We start from the raw sequence: 18,960 nt of genomic DNA, 5'->3' as shown, positions 1-18,960 counted from the left end.
TGGTTGCATATGAAAAAATTGAAATGATGTATTAGTAGACGATCACAATCATCTGTGAATGGCTTCACTACAGTTTGTTGTGACTAGAGTGCCATCCTGTTATGAAGAGAGAAAATAGTGAAATTATGTCTTTGCTTCAATATTTTTCCTACACAAACAAGAAAACTGATGTCCTACAAACAGGCACATCTAAATCTCTTCCTTACAAACCTGTGAATTGATTGGAACTCTACCGGTTCTAAATTGAGCATGCTTGCCATCAAATGTGCTTCATCCTTAACTCATTTGAAACAGTGAAGCAAATGATAAGCTGCCTTTCCTAGATATATCCTAAATCTCAACCAAAGTTCACAACTCAACAAACTGCAAATAGCTCACATATTACTGCTTAGATCAATGATTCTCTATGATGTTTTTACCTGTGGACTTCATTTAATTCCTATTTTACTCGGTGGACTCCCTTAGCCATTTGAATGTTTGAAAAAAGTCTTATTAAATTTTTATAATTAAATATTAGGCCATAAGGACCCCAGTTGAGAATCACTGGCTTAGATGAAGAACTGACTACAACTTAGTAGTCTCCTGCAGTGTGAGACACATACAGCACCAAGCTTCTTCCAGTATAGCCGATCTGTTGTAGTTCTCTCTACTCCTTTGTAACTGGCTCTCTTATATTTGAGGTCTTCCTGAAATGTTTAGTACCAACTGTTCTTGGGCCAGACCTGTTTCGTTTTGCAGTTTTCTTCCCTCTGGTCTCCATGTACTTACAGTTTTTGTATGTTAAATGGCTAACAGATATAATACATAATTTGCCAAAAGAAACAATGCTTTGTAGCAACTGTAATGTGGGTTTTAATCAATTTTTAAAATATTCAATAATTTAGAGGGATTTAGTAGATTAACTAAATTTTTTATTATTAAATTTGGTGGCTGGAATGATATTTATAGGATTCTAGCAATGTAAGATTGAACTAAAAAATGAACATTTACATTTCAATTTTAAGAATCCTAGATCTGAATGCAGTTACAGTACAAAACTAAGACTTAAAAACTGGCAGTTTTGCATGATGGAACAAAAATCAGCCTCCACTGTTGTAGTGTATAGTCCTGAAGTAAGGGGCGTAACTCCCTCTGATTTAGAATACTTAAATTCAGAATACTGGAACATTACAGTTGAGTTTATAATGATAGTAGGTAGTGAATTAAGTACTAACATTATTTCTTCAATAGTGTATAAGGATGTAGAGACTCAAAGCTACTATCATCTGGCTTGACTATAATGACATCAGTGGATTCAAATAAAGCTTGAAGAGTAGCAGAAAGAGCAGGGCATGCCCTCGTCTGTGAAAGGATCCATTATAACCGTTGGTAAAAATATCAACTAAATAACAAAATCAGAGACAGGTTATCTTCATTACTTGGGAGAATAACCAGAGATGATGACAGAGAGAAAATCCAACAAGATCTAGAAAAGTCATTCTAGAAAGAATTTGAAAAGGTGAAGACATGCCAGATTAAGAAGCTTATGAAGCTCAAAGGTCAGAGAATAAAGACGGAAGTTCATCACCCAGCTTTGAAAGCAGTAATTAATGTAAGTAGCTGACATCTGGACAACTCTGAAGAAGCAGTATTAAATGAAGGTCTCAACTTTGTGACAACCATCAAGCGTATTCCATATTTGGACATAATAGTCCCTATTCAGGAGGTAGCCATAAAGATACCAAAATCTCAGAACTAGGGTGGAAAGTGATACAGGTACTAGAGAAAGCGAAATTTCCCAAACCAAACATCACTAAAGAAGAAAAGTTCGCTATTAAAACATTACAACTATAATACTTCCAGCAGACAAGGGCAATCCTACGGTGGTGCTGAACAAGTCTGAATACTCGGAAAAATTATAAGTAATAGTATCTACAGCAAAATAAAGAAAGACTCTGAAAATAGAGAGGAAGTTGTCACAGATCTTAATCAAGAACTAGGATCACTTCATACTAAGGAAGTGCAGACAACTGATCCAACACTAAATTGCCACATATGTATGGACTCTCTAAGATTCACAAGGATGGTATTCTATTAAGACCTATAGTGAGCTGTAGAGGTTCGGCATGTCATCCACTGAACTGTTTCCTTGTGAATATAATCAGTCTATTAGCTGGTAAGTCAACATCATATGTCAAGAATTCCACACACTTCACAGAATTGATCAAAGATACTCCTATTGGATCTAACCAGATGGTTAGTCTAGATGTGATAAGTTTATTTACCAAAGTCTCAGTGAAGCACTCAGTGATTCAAGACAAACTAGTAATGGATACCTCTATAAAAGATCACACTGGTATACCAATAGAAAACTTTAGGGAAATGTTGACTTTCTGTGTAGAAACTAGCTACTTCAGATAAAGAATAGGTGTAACCCATTTCACCAATGTCAAATGCTGAAAAATTTGATGTAAATTAAAAACTATATACCCTCTATTTAGTTGAAAATTCCCCCAAACAATTTTTGAAGAGTTTGTCAGTACTCTTAATTTTCATTCATTAGGTGAGTGCTAACGGCAATGTTTTGCGTAGTGAAATTGTTGGCTGCATCAAGATGCGAGTTTATCTGTCTGGGATGCCAGAGCTTCGACTTGGTCTCAACGATAAAGTGCTCTTTGAGAGTACTGGAAGTAAGTTTTTACAGCATATTCTTGGTTGTCATGTCTTGTATTACTGGTTTTGAAACTTAGTACTGTGTGTATGTGTAATCTCTTTGTCTGATTTGCATGCAGCTTGAAGAAAATAGTCTACTTTTCTCACTTGAAAAGAACTTATTGTGAGATTTTATATGAAACTCTCTTGTATGAGATTTTATGTGCTAAAGTGGCTGCCAGATTAGTGTCCAAAACAATGAAATTCGATACTCCATCTCCTGCATTGCATTATGTCTATGGCTAACACCCTATTGCGAATTCAGTCTACTTAACTATCAATTGATATTATTGACTGGTTAGTACACGTTACTGTTGTAAACAGCAAAAGCACTCTGATAACTGTACTTTACTTTGTAGTCAACCTCTGATGAAAGTACCCAGGTGTCTTTGGTCATTATGGCTAATGTGCAACCGTTCATGTTTAATTCATTCTGTATATCTTATTTTAATATGATAGATTCAATAGCAAAGTGGAACTATGAATAAAAATATAGCTGTAGAACAAGTAGAAAGATAAATTTTTTTCAACATGTAAATACTGAACAGTATATATAAAGGATAAAATCCTTTTAAGAGCAGAAAAATTTGCCGCCAACCAGCCATGTGGATCGAACCGCATGGCTGGTTGCCAGCAAACTTTTCTGCTCTTAAAAGGATTTTATCTTTTATATATACTGTTCAGTATTTATGTGTTGAAAAAAATTAATTTTACTACTTGGTCTATAATACATTTCAACGCTTCAAAAAACAAACTTATGTTTGTTTATATATGATGTAAATATAGTTGTGTTTGAGGTCATGTGGTATTTGAGTTAAAGATATCTTTAGTGTTCAGTTTTGTTGACAAAATATTTTAATGTTATTAAAGTGTGTTTTTACTAGTTGAAATTCATAAAATTATCACTGTAATAAGATGTTAAATTCTGTATTATTGTTAGTTTTTATAACTCTCATATAACCATTTCTTGTATGAAGGAAATAAATATAATCCATGTAATTTGATATAACATGCTTCACCAGTCAATCACATAAAAGAGAAGCATCTCACACAGATAAATATCCACTAGGACAAATGTTTTTTATATGTTTGGAGTTGTTATCATTTCATTGTTTTAACATCAACTTTTCCATATCTGCATGAGTCAGATTGAATTTCTTGAAGTAGATTTTCTACCTGTGGATACCTTTCCTGTCACCAAATTTCACCTGCTTCGCTGGAAGATTGAAAATGGATGCTTTTTGACAGTGACACTCATTTACAACTGTCATGCTAGCATGGAAAGCGGACGCTAAACGATGATGATGATGATGATACATTGTCAAGACAAGGAGACATCAACTCTCATGCATGCAAGACAGGCTTCCCTCAGTTTCTGTTTCACAAAGCTTTGGTCAGCCTGAGACTGTAGCAAAAGATACTTGACCAAGGTGCCACACAGTGGGACTGAACCTGCAACCATATAGTGGGGAAGCAAACTTCTCAACCATACAGCCATGCCTGTGCCTTGAACTCATATTCGCTAAATTACTTCTTAATAAAATGGATCAGCTTACAAGAAAGTTTGTGTGTATTTAATAGAAAATCTCAGATGGGAAGGAAAGCAAAAACATTTTATGAGTTTACTGATTTTAATAAAGAATTATTTAATATTTGTTATATTAAAATATAAATCTGAGAAATTACTGAAGAGGGTGAAGGGAAGTAAAAAAGAAAGAGAGCTGACAAATCTATGGTGCTTTGACTTTGTGATATGTGTGTGTATTCGTGTGTGTGTGTGTGTGTATTTGCTTGTTTCAGTCATTGAGATATTACCATGAATGTTTTAATTGAACAAATCAACCACCTTAGTACTTATTTCTAAGACTGGTCCTCAAGCTATCAGTGTCTTGCCAAACCACTTGGTAACAGGGATGTAAGCAAACCAACGCCAGTTGCCAAGAAGTGATGGGGACAAACCCAAAGACACACGCATGTACACACACACACACACACACACACACACACATACACAACACACTTCCACTTTGTTTCCATCTGCCAAGTTCACCCATAAGGCATTGGTTGGCTAGGGGCTTATAGTAGAGGATGCTTGCTCGTGGTGGCATGCAGAGAGACTGAACCTGAAATGGTGTATATGGTTGCAAACTAAAATTTTTAACCACATAACTGTGCTTGTATATGTATGTAAAGTTAATTCCGATGTGGAAAGGTCTCCTCTTAGTTTTAAGGCTCGCTTTTGTCTTTTTAATTTATTTTTCTTCATTAACACCCAATGTAGGAGGAAAAAGCAAGTCTGTGGAGCTGGAAGATGTGAAATTCCATCAATGCGTTCGGTTGTCAAGATTTGAAAATGATCGCACCATCTCCTTCATTCCACCAGATGGAGAATTTGAACTTATGTCTTACCGCTTAACCACTCATGTAAATATCATCTTTTTTTTTTGTTTTTCTTGTTTTTTTTTGTGTATGTTTCTCTTTCTTGCTTTTAACCTGTTCCCCCCCACCCTCACTTTTGTTCTTTTACTTGTTTTAGTCCTTAAGCTGCAGCCATGCTGGAGCACCGCCTTGAGGAATTTTTAGTTGAATTAATCCCCACCACTAGTCATTTTGAAGTCTGGTACTTATTCTGTCAATCTCTTTTGCTGAACTGCTAAGTTAAGGGGACATAAGTGCACTAACACTGATTGTCAAGTGGTGTCAGGGGACAAACACAACCACACACACACACTCAGAAGCTTCTTTCAGTTTCCGTCTACCAAATCTACTCACAAGGGCTTGGTTGGCCTGAGGCTATAGTAGAAGGTACTTGCCCAACGCACCGTGCAGTGGGACTGAACCTGGAACCATGTGGTTGGGGAGCAAACTTCTTACCACACAGCCATGCTTGTGCCTATTGAAAGAAATTATTTCATCACTTCAATCTTTCAGCATTTAATCCCTTATCATTATTCTATCAACTGTAATGCTTAACTATTCAGTGTTTCAAATTAATCATGCATTATCTTGTAGCTTTGAAATTTCAGTGCTATAACTGTTTGGTTTTTGGGCAGGTATGAGAGTTTGAATCTGGCCAATTTGAACGTAAAACATAGAATATTCAGGCAGGATATGGTCAGTTTAAAAGCTAAAATGTTAAGCTGAAATTCTATTCAGTATTTACAATTTTTGTCAAAAATTTAAATATAATTTCAAAAGTGACGCTTCATACACTTCGGTTGTTCATTTGTTTTTAGGTCATTTTTTTTTCCTCCCCCATGCTAGTATGGATCAGATTTTGACTTACATGTTATCGAGGCATTATTTTTATAGCTGGATGCCCTTTCCTGATGTTAATCTTCACCTATTTTTCAAGTAAGGGATCTCGTCTTCCATATGACTTCAAAGCCATGAAGCGAATGAGCAACTTATTGACAGGAGAAATGCCAACAAGAACACCATACGAACAAACAACATGACTTTCAAATAAGCAAGTGCAGATGTAAACGAACGATACACACACACACACATGTACATATGTCACCATCATCATCATCATCATCGTCGTCGTTTTAATGTTCACTTCCCCATGCTCACATGAGCTGAACACAGAATTTGTTGATGCAGATTTTCTACAGCTGGATGCCTTTCCTGTCACCAACCTTCACCTGTTTCCAAGTAAAGTAATATTTCCCCATGACCAGACATGTTTTCATGGAAGATTGGGAATGAGAGACACCATTTGCATGATGGTGACACACTTTGGCAGCTATTAAGCAATGTCAAGGCAAGGAGACAGTAACACATACATGCATAAAAAATATACATATATATATATATATATATATAAATGATTTGTAGGGGCATAGTATTTCATTATGCAACCATGATATATTACAAAGTATATTAAACATTTTTGTAAGTCAGTACCTTGTTCTACTGTGTTAGCAGTGATACACAAACACACACACACATGCATATATATATATATATATATATATACAATGGACTTCTTTCAGTTTATTATTTCTTTACTACCCACAAGGGGCTAAACACAGAGGGGACAAACAAGGACAGACAAATGGATTAAGTCGATTATATCGACTCCAGTGCGTAACTGGTACTTATTTAATCGATCCTGAAAGGTTGAAAGGCAAAGTTGACCTCGGCAGAATTTGAACTCAGAACGTAGTGGCAGACGAAATACCACTAAGCATTTTGCCTGGCATGCTAACACTGTTGCCAGCTCGCTGCCTTTTAGTGGTAGTCAGTTTCTGACTACCAGATCCACTCGCAAAGCTTTTGTAGTAGACACTTGCCCAAGGTGCCAAGCAGTGGGACAGAACCCAAAACTACACACACACACACACACACTACAATGGGCTTCTTTTTCAGTGTCTGTCAACCAAATTCATTCACAAGGCTTGAGTCGACCCAGGGCTATACATAGTAAAAGACTCTTGCCTAAGCAACTTGTTCACTATTTCATGACAATCCAAGTAGAAAATCTTTGTTATTTGTGAAATAAGCTTTAAGCAATTGATATCAATGTTGGAGGACATTATTTGGAAAGTTTAAAACTATTCAAGTGGAACATCTTGATGAATTCATCAGATTAATTTTTACATGACATCTTTCAGGCAAGCTAGAGAGGAAGTCTTTACACAGTCACTTGATATGCTACAAACAGAAGTCAAAGCTGCTTCTAATCACATCCTGCCATTTCTGAAGAAAAAAATAACAATATTGTGTAATGTAGTAGTTTTGGATACACACACAAAAAAAAAATGAGATGGTCACAACTGGAATGATTTTGATTATAGGTCTGCTCAGTCAGGGTTGACCTAGGGCTAAACAAAAAAAAATCTTTCAGATGATGTGATTAAGTTATTTCAATATTGTCTGAAAATGTTGCAAGACCAATGAAAAGAAAATTGTTTTAAAGTTATTTTGAACTTCTCAAGATATCTTGTAATGATTCTTTTATTGCATTAATTGTTATTTATTGTTGATTATTATTTTTAACTCAACACTTCATTTTTTTCACCAAATTACTCATGTATAGAACTAACAAAAAAATAAAAAACACAACAAAGGAGCTTCTATACAGTCACTTGACCTGCTAGAAATAGCAGTCGAATTTCTTCAAATCTCACCCTACTGTCTTAAAAAAGGAAGAACACATTGGACAGTATAGTCTTACATATACATAAGGACAGGTTGGTCATGTCTGGAATGTCATTGATTATAGGTCTGTTCTATCAAGAGGGTTTTGTGGACTAAACAGCAAGAACTGAACTCAGCTCTACAAAGTAAAGAAACACTTGTCAATTTTATAGTGCTTCCACTAGTTCCTAAGCTTGTAAGCTGGACTACCTCATCATATCTATTTTCAAACAGGTTGGTTAGGCCATGGAGAATTAAATATTTTGTCATGGATTCAGCACAGATGACAAGATGGAAACTAACAACAATTTGCTACTCCAGTACCCCAGCAACTGACTTAACCAGCAGTTGCAGTAGGTCCTTAATGAGAGTACATATTATACATAGGATTCTCGCGTGGCTCAGTGGTTAGAACGTTGAGCTTACGATCGTGAGGTTGTGAGCTCGAATCCCAGACCGGGCTGCGTGTTGTATTCTTGAGCAAGACACTTTATTTTCCGTTGCTCCAGTTCACTCAGCTGTAGAAATGAGTTGCGACGTCACAGGTGCCAAGCTGTATTGGCCCTTGCCTTTCCCTTGGACAACATCGGTAACGTGGAGAGGGGAGGCCGGTATGCATGGGCAACTGCAGGTCTTCCATAAAACAACTTTGCCCAGACTTGTGCCTCAGAGGGTAACTCTCTAGGTGCAAACCCATGGTCAGTGTCTGACTGAAGGGGGTCACCATCACCATTGAAAGTATAGAAGGGAGCATATGTTAAGTTCAGTGTATGTCAATAAACATGATTTTTTGATGTGATGTTGACATTTAAAGTTATTTACACATGGTGACTTTAACGTATCAAATTATGATTTTCATAATTTTAATTACAATCTAACAAGATTGTGATTCGTTAATCGAGAAATATTTTACTATTTGTTTTATCATTACACTCTGCTTCAAAATAAAATTTCAAGATAATAAATAATTATCATCTGATCTCCTTGCATGTTTTATAAAACCTGATGATCAATTCACTTGTCTGTTTTCCAGGTGAAACCTCTGATTTGGGTTGAGTCTGTGATTGAACGTCACGCCCATAGCCGTGTCGAATATATGATTAAAGTAAGATGATATTTGTATTGGTTTGGTTTTGAAACACGTATTAAATTACTTTGTAATATATTCTACAGTTTATTCCTTTCCAGGGATACCTATAACTCACACATCCACGAGTAGCTTATAAATATGTTTAATTAGAAGAGCAGAATATGTTTGAGTCAGTTGACTGTTGTGCTATTCGTAATGTTATAAATATGATCACTTATTTTTTATTTATTTAATTGTAGGTATGTGTGGATGCAAGATTAAAAGTATTAATATTAAAAGTGGCTTGAATCAATAGGGACTCAGATATAGAGGCAATGTTAACCCTTTTAATACTTTTTAATATCAACATTCTGGAGATTACCTGTACTCAAGTGTTCATATATAAATTAAAATATATCAGTGAAATTTCCTTATAACTTAAATGATGTGATGAGATTCAGTTAGTCAACCCCAACATAATGTACTATTAAATTAGCACCTGCAAAATTCAATGTTTTCCCTCCTTGCCAGCACTCTTGAGAACATCATATATAATCAACCATCACACTCAACAACATAAATATACCACGCATACTAGGAGTTAGATGGTGCGCTTCCACATTCACAATACACATTGCAGGAACATATTTAGAATAATCCTTTCTACTAAAGCCACAAGGCCTGAAAATTTGGGGGAGGGGACTAGTTGATTACATTGACCCCAGTGTTTCACTGGTACTTAAATTATCGACCCCAAAAAAGGATGAAAGGCAGAGTTGACCTCTGCAGAATTTGAACTCAACGTAAAGACAGATGAAATACCATTTTGTATTTTGCCCAGGATGCTAACGATTCTGCCAACTTGCTGCCTTAAACATACTTAGAATAATAACAAATATTGTATTTACCTAGTAGAAAGAAATCCCAGCAGTGGTGTAGAAACAATACATTAGATTCATCATGAATTTTGTTAGTCTATATGAACTCACAATTCACAATAAACTATACCAAACGTCTCACTATGCATCATAGCCAACAAAACAAGATTGCTGAAAATAAAAACCCACCTGAACAGGTGAGAAGTTGTGTTTGTTGCTGTAGCAAGCTTCATCTTCAACTGTTTCACCTTCAAATACCGAGAAATATAGAGAACTTTAGAACACAACTACAACTGCATCCTAAAGTAAAATTATAACAACATTCCTCCTACTTAATCCCCCAAAATCTTTAAAAATCCCTACATACAAACAAAAATAACGAACATTAATAGCCTCTATTAGCCTACAACATGGCTGTGAGATACTCCACCACTTCCACTGAGTGCTGAAGAACATCAGTTAATGTGTTATGATCAAGTCCACGTTCTTTCTTGTTGTCTGTGATATGATGTAATAAGTTGGTTTGAAATCAGTGATTTAAAATTCGTTAAAGTGACTGTTTCATGAATTGTTTGGTTATGTTTAAAAGGCTAAAAGTCAGTTCAAGCGCCGTTCCACAGCGAACAATGTGGAAATCATCATTCCAGTCCCACAAGATGCTGACTCCCCTAAATTCAAGACTACTGTTGGAAGCTGCAAATATACCCCAGAATTAAATGCTGTTATCTGGACAATAAAATCTTTTCCCGTGAGTATTGATGTATTTTGATCGTATTTTTCTTTTGTTCTGTATTATCATCATTCTAATATCCACATTTTTGCATGGGTCACTTGGAATTTGTTGAGGCAGATTTTCTATGGCTGGATGCTCTTTATGTTGCCAATCTGTCAAAAACCAATTCAGAGAAGGCTTTTATTCAAACTTTATTCTGCTCGCCATTTAATCTGTTAATCACAGCTGTCCAACGATTAAGATGCATTGTTTTATATTAAGCAAAGATAGTATCCATCTATCAATATCATTTGACACTATGCTGCATTTTTGTACTCAATACAAAATAAGATATGTATATTTTTATCTATTATTTACTATTGTAGAAAGGAATTTATGACAGGATATTATAATTTATAGCACAATCCTTAGCTGTTTCCAAGCAAGGTAATATTTCTAAATAGCAGGGCGTGTTTTCATGGAAGATAGAAAATAAAACTGTTAAACAACAGTGATGCTTGTTTACAACTATTGCTTGATGTCAAATCAAGAAGACACACACAGATACATATACAATGTGTGTCTTTCACTTTCTGTCAATCAGATTCACTCATAAAGCTTTGGTTGGTCCAAGGTTATCATAGAAGAGACCTTCTCAAGATGCCTTGCAGTGAGATTGAACCTGAAACCACATGGTTGGGAACCAAACTTATTTACCATATAGCCATGCCTTTGCAATCTGTTTAATAATATAGAGAAAATATATGCAAAAGCTGCTCGTGAAACTACAGTCTATCAAGGAAAACGGAATTAACTGTCTTGCTTATGTGTCCAATACGATACATTTTTGCATACAATTGATAGAAAATCAAGTTAATGTTTCTATATTGTTTAATGCAATAGGCATTAAAAAGTTAATTGGAAAATAATTATGTAGGAAGGAAGATACCGTGTTAATAGTTAATATTTTAAATATTCCATTAAGTACAACAGACAACTCTGAATATGTTTTGGTCTTTTTAGACCTCAACAAAGCACAGACTCACCTCATACTTTCTGCAGACGAAAGAATCATTAAGTAATTTACTGTATTGTATACAAGTAGGTGTGAAAAATTAGCATAGTTTAAAGAATAAAAAAAAACTATGTTTCAGTTGTTTAAGACTGTATATTTCAATACAAAATAGCTGTATAATGCACTTGTAATGGTTTCATCAATGTTGATAGCATTGTTTTTACTGGTTCAATGTTGACACGAATTACACAATTCTATTGTTTTTGTTTCTTTTTTACTGTCATTTCCTAACAGCTGTAATGGTTTCACTATCTTCTGCCAAACTTCTACTACACTGCTTCATTCATTTTACAATATTATTATTATTAGTTGTTATAGGTTATCCAACTGTCGATGCATTCTGTTTATCACATTGTACTGCTATAATTTCTCTCATTTCCTCATGGATTCACTTTGCTAGACAGTAACCCTTTAGCAGTCAAATGTAATGCTTATTTATTCACATCGCTTTGAATTAAACTTGCATTATCTTGTACCTTTGAGATTTCAATGATGTGATTGTTTATTTTTAGAATGACATTGTAAGGTAAGTGTGATACACAAGATCTTGTTTGTTTGAACATAAAACTGACAGAACATTTGGGCTGGATATAGCCAGTATATATATATATATATGCTAAAGGGTTAACTATGTCTGTCAATCTATTACTAACATTGATTTACGCTATGTTGTGCCTAAAATAGATATTATTACAATTATGTTTAGTTGTGCATCATTTACTGAAGTGCTGCTGTTATACATTTCAGGGTGGGAAAGAATATTTGATGAGAGCTCACTTTGGTCTCCCAAGTGTTATTGGAGAGGACTCAGAAGGCAAGCCCCCTATACAAGTCAAATTTGAAATTCCTTATTTTACAGTTTCAGGAATACAGGTAAGTGGCAAAATTTCAAATAACTTACTGATGGTGCTCAAAATATAATCTTAAACCATTCTCAAGTCATTATCAAATAGAATTGATGAGGGTAGATAATGAGCATTTATTACATATCTTATATTATTTTTAATCTACAGAAGCTACAAAAAGACTCGAAGCATGAGAGTTTCATGGATGGCACTGTTTGATAAGTGCCATGCATATGACTCTTGAATATATATATATATATATATGTACACATATGCACACATGTTTTGAGTTCTGTTTTTCTTGTTTGTATTATTAAACCTGTAGCATTAATTATATATATATATATATAATTTAAATATAGGATAAAATCTTTATAAGAATTTATCAAGTAATTATCGTGAAAAACCTCATAAGGGAAAAATTTATTCATTATTCCCTATAAGTATATTTATTTATATTAAGGGCATTACTATACATAAATGCCTCACGCTAGGAGGGACTCTTAAAGTCAAAACTACTTTGATAACCACATTGTACAATGTGGTTATTATAGTAGTTTTGACTTAAGAGTCCCTCCTAGCATGAGGCATTTATGTATAGTAATGCCCTTAATATAAATAATATATATATATATATCAAAGTGTAGTATATATATATATATTATATATATATATATATATATATATATATGTATAATGTAAATAAAAGTGAGTTTGGAGGGATATATTACCCAGGCGGATACCATGTTAGTGCTTGGTTAAGTTCCTGTTAACAGCTAATCGCAACGATCACTTAGAGGATGACCAAATGATGGACGAACCCTGATGAAGTTGCCCCAACAATATTGCAACACTGTTTTTGCAACAGTTAGCAGTTGCTGCAGCAGAAACGTGTGTAGGTCGTTATAATATGCTGTATAAGATTATAAAATAAATTTTGTGGATGTTCAAGTCTCTGTACTCTTTATTATCATTATTGATAAGGCCCCAAACTGGTCAATAAATTTAGAACCAGTGAAACACTGGGGTTGATGTACTTGACTAGTCCTCTCCCCCAAAATTTTGGGCCTTGTGCCTATCTATAGTAGACAGGATTATTATTATTAATAAGGTGCTGAGTTGGCAGAGTTGTTAGCATGTCAAGCGAAATGCTTAGCGGTATTTCGTCTGCTTGAGTTCGAATTCTGCCAAGGTCGACTTTGCCTTTCGTCCTTTCGGCGTCGATTAAATAAGTGCCAGTTATGTACTGGGGTCGATGTAATTGACTAAATCCACCCCTCAAGCTGCCCTTGTGGCAAAAATTTGAAATCATCATCATCATCATTATTATTATTATTGATAAGGCACCAAGCTGGTCGATAAATTTAGAACCAGTGAAACACTGGGATTGATGTACTTGACTAGTCCTCTCATCAAAAATTTGGGGCCTTGTGCTTATAGTAGAAAAGATTATTATTATTATTATATAAAGGCAGCAAACTTGCAGAATCATTAGCATGTGGGGCAAAATGCTAAGTGGCATTTCTTCTGTCTTTATGTTCTGAGTTTAAATTTCGCAGAGATTGGCTTTGCCTTTCCTCTTTTTGGAGCCAATAAAGTACCAGTAAAATACTGGGGCTGATGTAATCAACTAGTCCCCACCCTCCCAAAATCTCAGGCCTTGTGCCCTTAGTAGAAAGGATTATTATTATTTATATATATATTTAAAAAATACAAGTTCTAAGTTCAGTATTTTTTAAAAAACTCTGTTCACATTATATTATGCAAGATTCTTTTCGTGATGAGATTCGAATTCATTGAAAGAACATGATTGTAAAAGTGATTGAAATAAGCAATATGGTATTTTTTTTCATGATTGCATGTGTGGAATGATTACTGTTGAAACTTGTTATTTATATTGCTGGATACCTATTGTTAATCATTCGTCCATGAAGTAGGTGTGGAACTTGTTTTCCTTTAGTCAAGCAAACTGGATTAAGTACACAATGGTTTGGCTTTGTACTGGGGCAAAACAATATCACCTTATACAATATGAAGTTATGACTGTTTGATCAATAATACTTCTAACTTCACAAACATTGTGCGTCATTCAAGATAGAATTTGTTATTTATGAACTTAGTTGTGAATATAATTGGAAGATAAGTATGTCTTTCAACAAATATCTACATTATGAAAATAATCATTCAATTTCTTGCATTTTATCATTTGATTTTTTTTATAGGCATGAAAATTTTTTATGTGCAAAACTGTTGCAAAATATGTGTCTATACTGAAAAGGAAGTACCAAACCATAATGAATTATTTGAATGGTTCTAGGAAAGTTGTTTATCATGAACAATTCATCAAAGATATTTTATAGCTTCTATAGTTTACTATATTTATGGTCACTTTTCTTGCTCAGAAAAGCAGTTGAAATTCCTTCAAATCAAACTCTACTGCCTTGGGACAGCAAAGTTCTCATTGGATCACATAGTCCCATATACACTCCTCTGAAAAGAAAAAAAATGATTGTTATGGCTGAGATGGTTATGACCTAGGGTTAAACTACTGCAAATAATTCATCTACTAGAAAATGGTAACTTTTCAGTTGTAGCACAATGAATATCATCATCATCGTTTAACGTCCGTTTTCCATGCTAGCATGAGTTGGACGGTTCGACCGGGGTCTGGGAAGCCAGGAGGCTGCGCCAGGCTCCAGTCTGATCTGGCAGAGTTTCTACAGCTGGATGCCCTTTCTAACGCCAACCACTCTGTAAGTGTAGTGGATGCTTTTTACGTGCCACTGGCACAGGCCAGAGGAGGCTGGCAAACGGCCACGATCAGTTGGTGTCACCAACATGGACGCCAGTCAGGCGGCGCTGGCATCAGCCACGTTCGGATGGTGTTTTTATGTGCCACTGGCACGGGTATCTTAACTACAATTTCCATTTGATATTTATTTTTCTAAAATTTTATTTGGGGAAAATAAATGCTTTGTGAGTATTGAGGACAATGTACAAAGGGTTGACAGCTTGTAACATAATTGAATATGCAGGTGGATGGTGGATGTGTGACTGGTGGACATTTTAGGCACTATCCTTATAACTGGGTGAAAGCACGGGGCTAAATTGCTAGGGTATTCGGCTCATGATCATAAGGTTATAAGTTTGATTTCTGATTTCCATGTAACGTTTTCTCTCTTTTCCCACTTCTAGGTACGCTACTTGAAAATCATCGAGAAGAGTGGTTACCAAGCTCTACCATGGGTGCGTTATATCACCCAAAACGGAGACTACCAATTACGTACCAATTAATGAATGAGAAACAAAAAAACAAAAAAAAAAATCAAACAAAACAAAACAAACTCACTAACAGATTGGAAAAGGGAATGAGATGTTGATAGAGTGCAATCAATATTGTAACGATCCAAATGAATATTGGCACAGGTACATATTGCCGCTGCTTCTATCTGACATTATTTACAGTTAGGGAAAAGTTCAACAGGTCGTGTAAACCTCGTTGAATATCCATGCGTTTTTATATGTATATGTTTGTGAACTCAATTATTAATTTCATTCAGATTATTATTCAATTACCATTTTTTTTTTTTTATCTAGACAAATTATTTTAAAAAATAAATTAAAACCTTAACTATCTATATAATTTATGAATTTATTGTTTTTGTTTCTTTATTTTTTTTCCTTTAAAAATAAATTTATTTTTCCATTGGTTATATTTTACATTAGATACTTCCATGTTTTCACTCACACACACACAGACAATCACATACACACACACACACATATACTCCCATACACTCACTCTTTTGTTTAAAACTTTATAAACACATGACCAGTTTTTATCAATGATATTCACTGAACTTTTGAAGTAGACACCTTTTTTTGTTATCACTTACTTTTTGATTTAATCTTGAACTCAATCAGTTTGTTTTTCAGTGATTACAAAGTAGCTGAGTTGTACAACATATTTTCCTTCTTTCTTTACTGTTTTTTTTTCTTTTCTCTCTCTGTTCTGTTAGGTTTCAGATTTATTTGAATTTAAATCAGAATATATTGTTGATAATCTTTACTACAATTAGAACAAGTCAGTCTACTGAAAAGTTTAGTATTTACTTAATACTGAGTTTTTTTCTTTCTCATTTTCTTTCGGTACAAAGTGAGCAAATCTGAAGGTGAACAGATTTTGCTCGTTTCAGTTTTCCTTTTATTTTTTTCCTTTTTTTTAAAAAAAATATATGACTTATCTTTATTCCTTTTGAAAAGAGCATGAATACAAGCGAAACCCAGAGAATCAGTTCTTCTATGCCACCATTCCGTCACGGTTTTATCACTTTCCAGTCCATTTTCCACATCTGTATTTTTTCGCAATAGGACAGATTTTTGTCTGACTGAAATTTAAATAATCTTCCAAGATAACAAACAAGATAGATTTTCAGAGGGAGCCTCTTTCTGGTGCAGTCTGCTCTCAGAATCTACTTCTCTAAGATCCAATTTATTTATATTGTCTTGTTTAGTGAAAGAGACTGCCACAATCACTCATCGACCACTGTTCCATCTTCAGTGTCCCTAATCTTCCCCAATTACCAACATCCAGATGTTTAAAAAGCCAGTAAGTGTTATGGCTAGTTCTTGACACTTGAGGCCAGGCTCTCCAAAACTTTGTAGTAATAGTTGTTGTTTAGTTAACTTTTACCTATTTTTACTGTTAATGAGGTTAATATCTGTATATTGTCAGTATATTAGAACTGAATGCATTAATTATAAAATACATCAGATTAATGTTAATGTTGTATGTTTCAAAAAAGAAAAAAAAAATCTCCTTATTCAAATTGTAGATTTTCAGTGAATCTAAAACTAACGAACTTTGAAAGATTAGCAGAATGTTTACTAATGACGATGAGATCAAATCTTTTTTTTTTTTTTTTTTTTTTTGTTGGACATCATTTTACAACATATCTCTAATTAATAAGGGTAATTATTTCACTATGTGGAATCAATTTTTTTCCCTTCAAGTTGTAACTTATTTATTTGTTTGTTTGTTTATTTATTTTTCTTTCTTTTTTTTTTTCTCAATTTTTGCTACATTTTTCTGGTGTTTTAACTGTGACTTGACTTGTTCAACTTTTACTGAAAAAACTAGTCAACTGTTAATTGCTCGGGTTCCCAGACAATCTATTGTTGCTCTATTTCTCAATGTTTTGCAACTTATTTGGAATGAGGAGAGTGTGAGAAAAAAAAAGACACAAATTGAGAGAGAGAGGGAGAGTGTGTGAGCGAGTAAGAGAGAAAGAAAGAGGAGTTAATTGCAGCTACATTTGAATGAAGCAATCATAAATAACTATGAGAAACTAATGTTGTTCAATATTTCAATTGACTGTTAACGAAAAATGTTATTTCTTTTTTTTTTTTTTCTTCTTCTTCTTCTTCTTCTTGCATCCATCTAAATTCAATAATTTGATTTATCGGTGAAGAGCGAAAAATCAAACCAGATGTTTTTAAGCATCTCTGCTGTTTGATACATACAATGTTTATTAAAATTTTATTTTAATTAATTGCAACATTTGTTCGTATCTGATGTATTTGTTAAAGGAGGTTTTTTTTGTTACATGTTTGTTTGTTTGTTTGTGTTTTTTTTTTGTTTTTCTTTGTTGTTGTTTTTGTTTTGTTTTCTTTTCCTTTCTTTTTTTGCTATCCATTATTTTGGGAAACCCCCATTATCATCCTTGCGCTGTTGATCCCATGTTCTGGCCATCATAAATGATAATAATAATAATAATAATAATAATAATAATCTTCATGACTGATTGCAATCATTTTAATCACTGTCATGTATATATTAGAAAGGTGAAATAAATATTGTGAGTGTTTAGTGTTAGTTTCTCGCTCTATTACTGTCTTACAGATATCAGTTACTGCATTTATCCCATTGTTTCAATCTGTCTTCTTTCTGCATAGTTTCAGATGACCTGTGAATGAAACTGACACGTGTTCTAAAGAATATAATATAACTAAATGAAAAACGTTCTTTTGTAATTACTGATTAATCTTTTTTTTTTGTTACTGTATTTCTGTTGAAATATATTGTCTTTATTTTGATTATTTTTAATTAGTTTTTTTTTTTTTTAAATACTCTCTTTTTACTCTTTTACTTGTTTCAGTCATTTGACTGCGGCCATGCTGGAGCACCACCTTTAGTCGAGCAACTCGACCCCGGGACTTATTCTTTGTAAGCCCAGTACTTATTCTATCGGTCTCTTTTGCCGAACCGCTAAGTGACAGGGACATAAACACACCAGCATCGCTTGTCAAGCAATGCTAGGGGGACAAACACAGACACACATACATATATATATATACGACAGGCTTCTTTCAGTTTCCGTCTACCAAATCCACTCACAAGGCATTGGTCGGCCCGGGGCTATAGCAGAAGACACTTGCCCAAGATGCCACGCAGTGGGATTGAACCCGGAACCATGTGGCTGGTTAGCAAGCTACTTACCACACAGCCACTCCTATAGTAAAATAACTGTCGTTATTAATCTGTT

At 34.3% G+C, this 18,960-nt stretch overlaps 1 protein-coding gene across 3 annotated transcripts in view; it reads left to right on the top strand.

The window, feature by feature from the left end:
• LOC115219648 (AP-1 complex subunit mu-1) overlaps positions 1–15,780 on the top strand; it is a 37,298-nt gene extending 21,518 nt beyond the window's left edge. For 2 of the 3 annotated variants that reach the window (XM_029789816.2, XM_036509603.1), the window contains 6 exons: positions 2,543–2,669; positions 4,970–5,115; positions 8,870–8,941; positions 10,373–10,531; positions 12,318–12,443; positions 15,611–15,780. In XM_029789816.2, coding sequence (XP_029645676.1) covers positions 2,543–2,669; positions 4,970–5,115; positions 8,870–8,941; positions 10,373–10,531; positions 12,318–12,443; positions 15,611–15,709 — 729 coding nt within the window. In that variant the 3' untranslated portion in view covers positions 15,710–15,780. The remainder of the gene's footprint in view (positions 1–2,542; positions 2,670–4,969; positions 5,116–8,869; positions 8,942–10,372; positions 10,532–12,317; positions 12,444–15,610) is intronic. The other variant, XM_029789817.2, reaches the window with a different exon arrangement.
• The last annotated feature ends 3,180 nt before the right edge of the window (positions 15,781–18,960 follow it).

This window comes from Octopus sinensis, linkage group LG15 (genome assembly GCF_006345805.1).
Source record: "Octopus sinensis linkage group LG15, ASM634580v1, whole genome shotgun sequence".
NCBI lineage: Eukaryota > Metazoa > Mollusca > Cephalopoda > Octopoda > Octopodidae > Octopus > Octopus sinensis.
The sequence above is the reverse complement of the archived record's forward strand: the minus strand, read 5'-3'. Positions and strand labels throughout refer to the sequence as shown.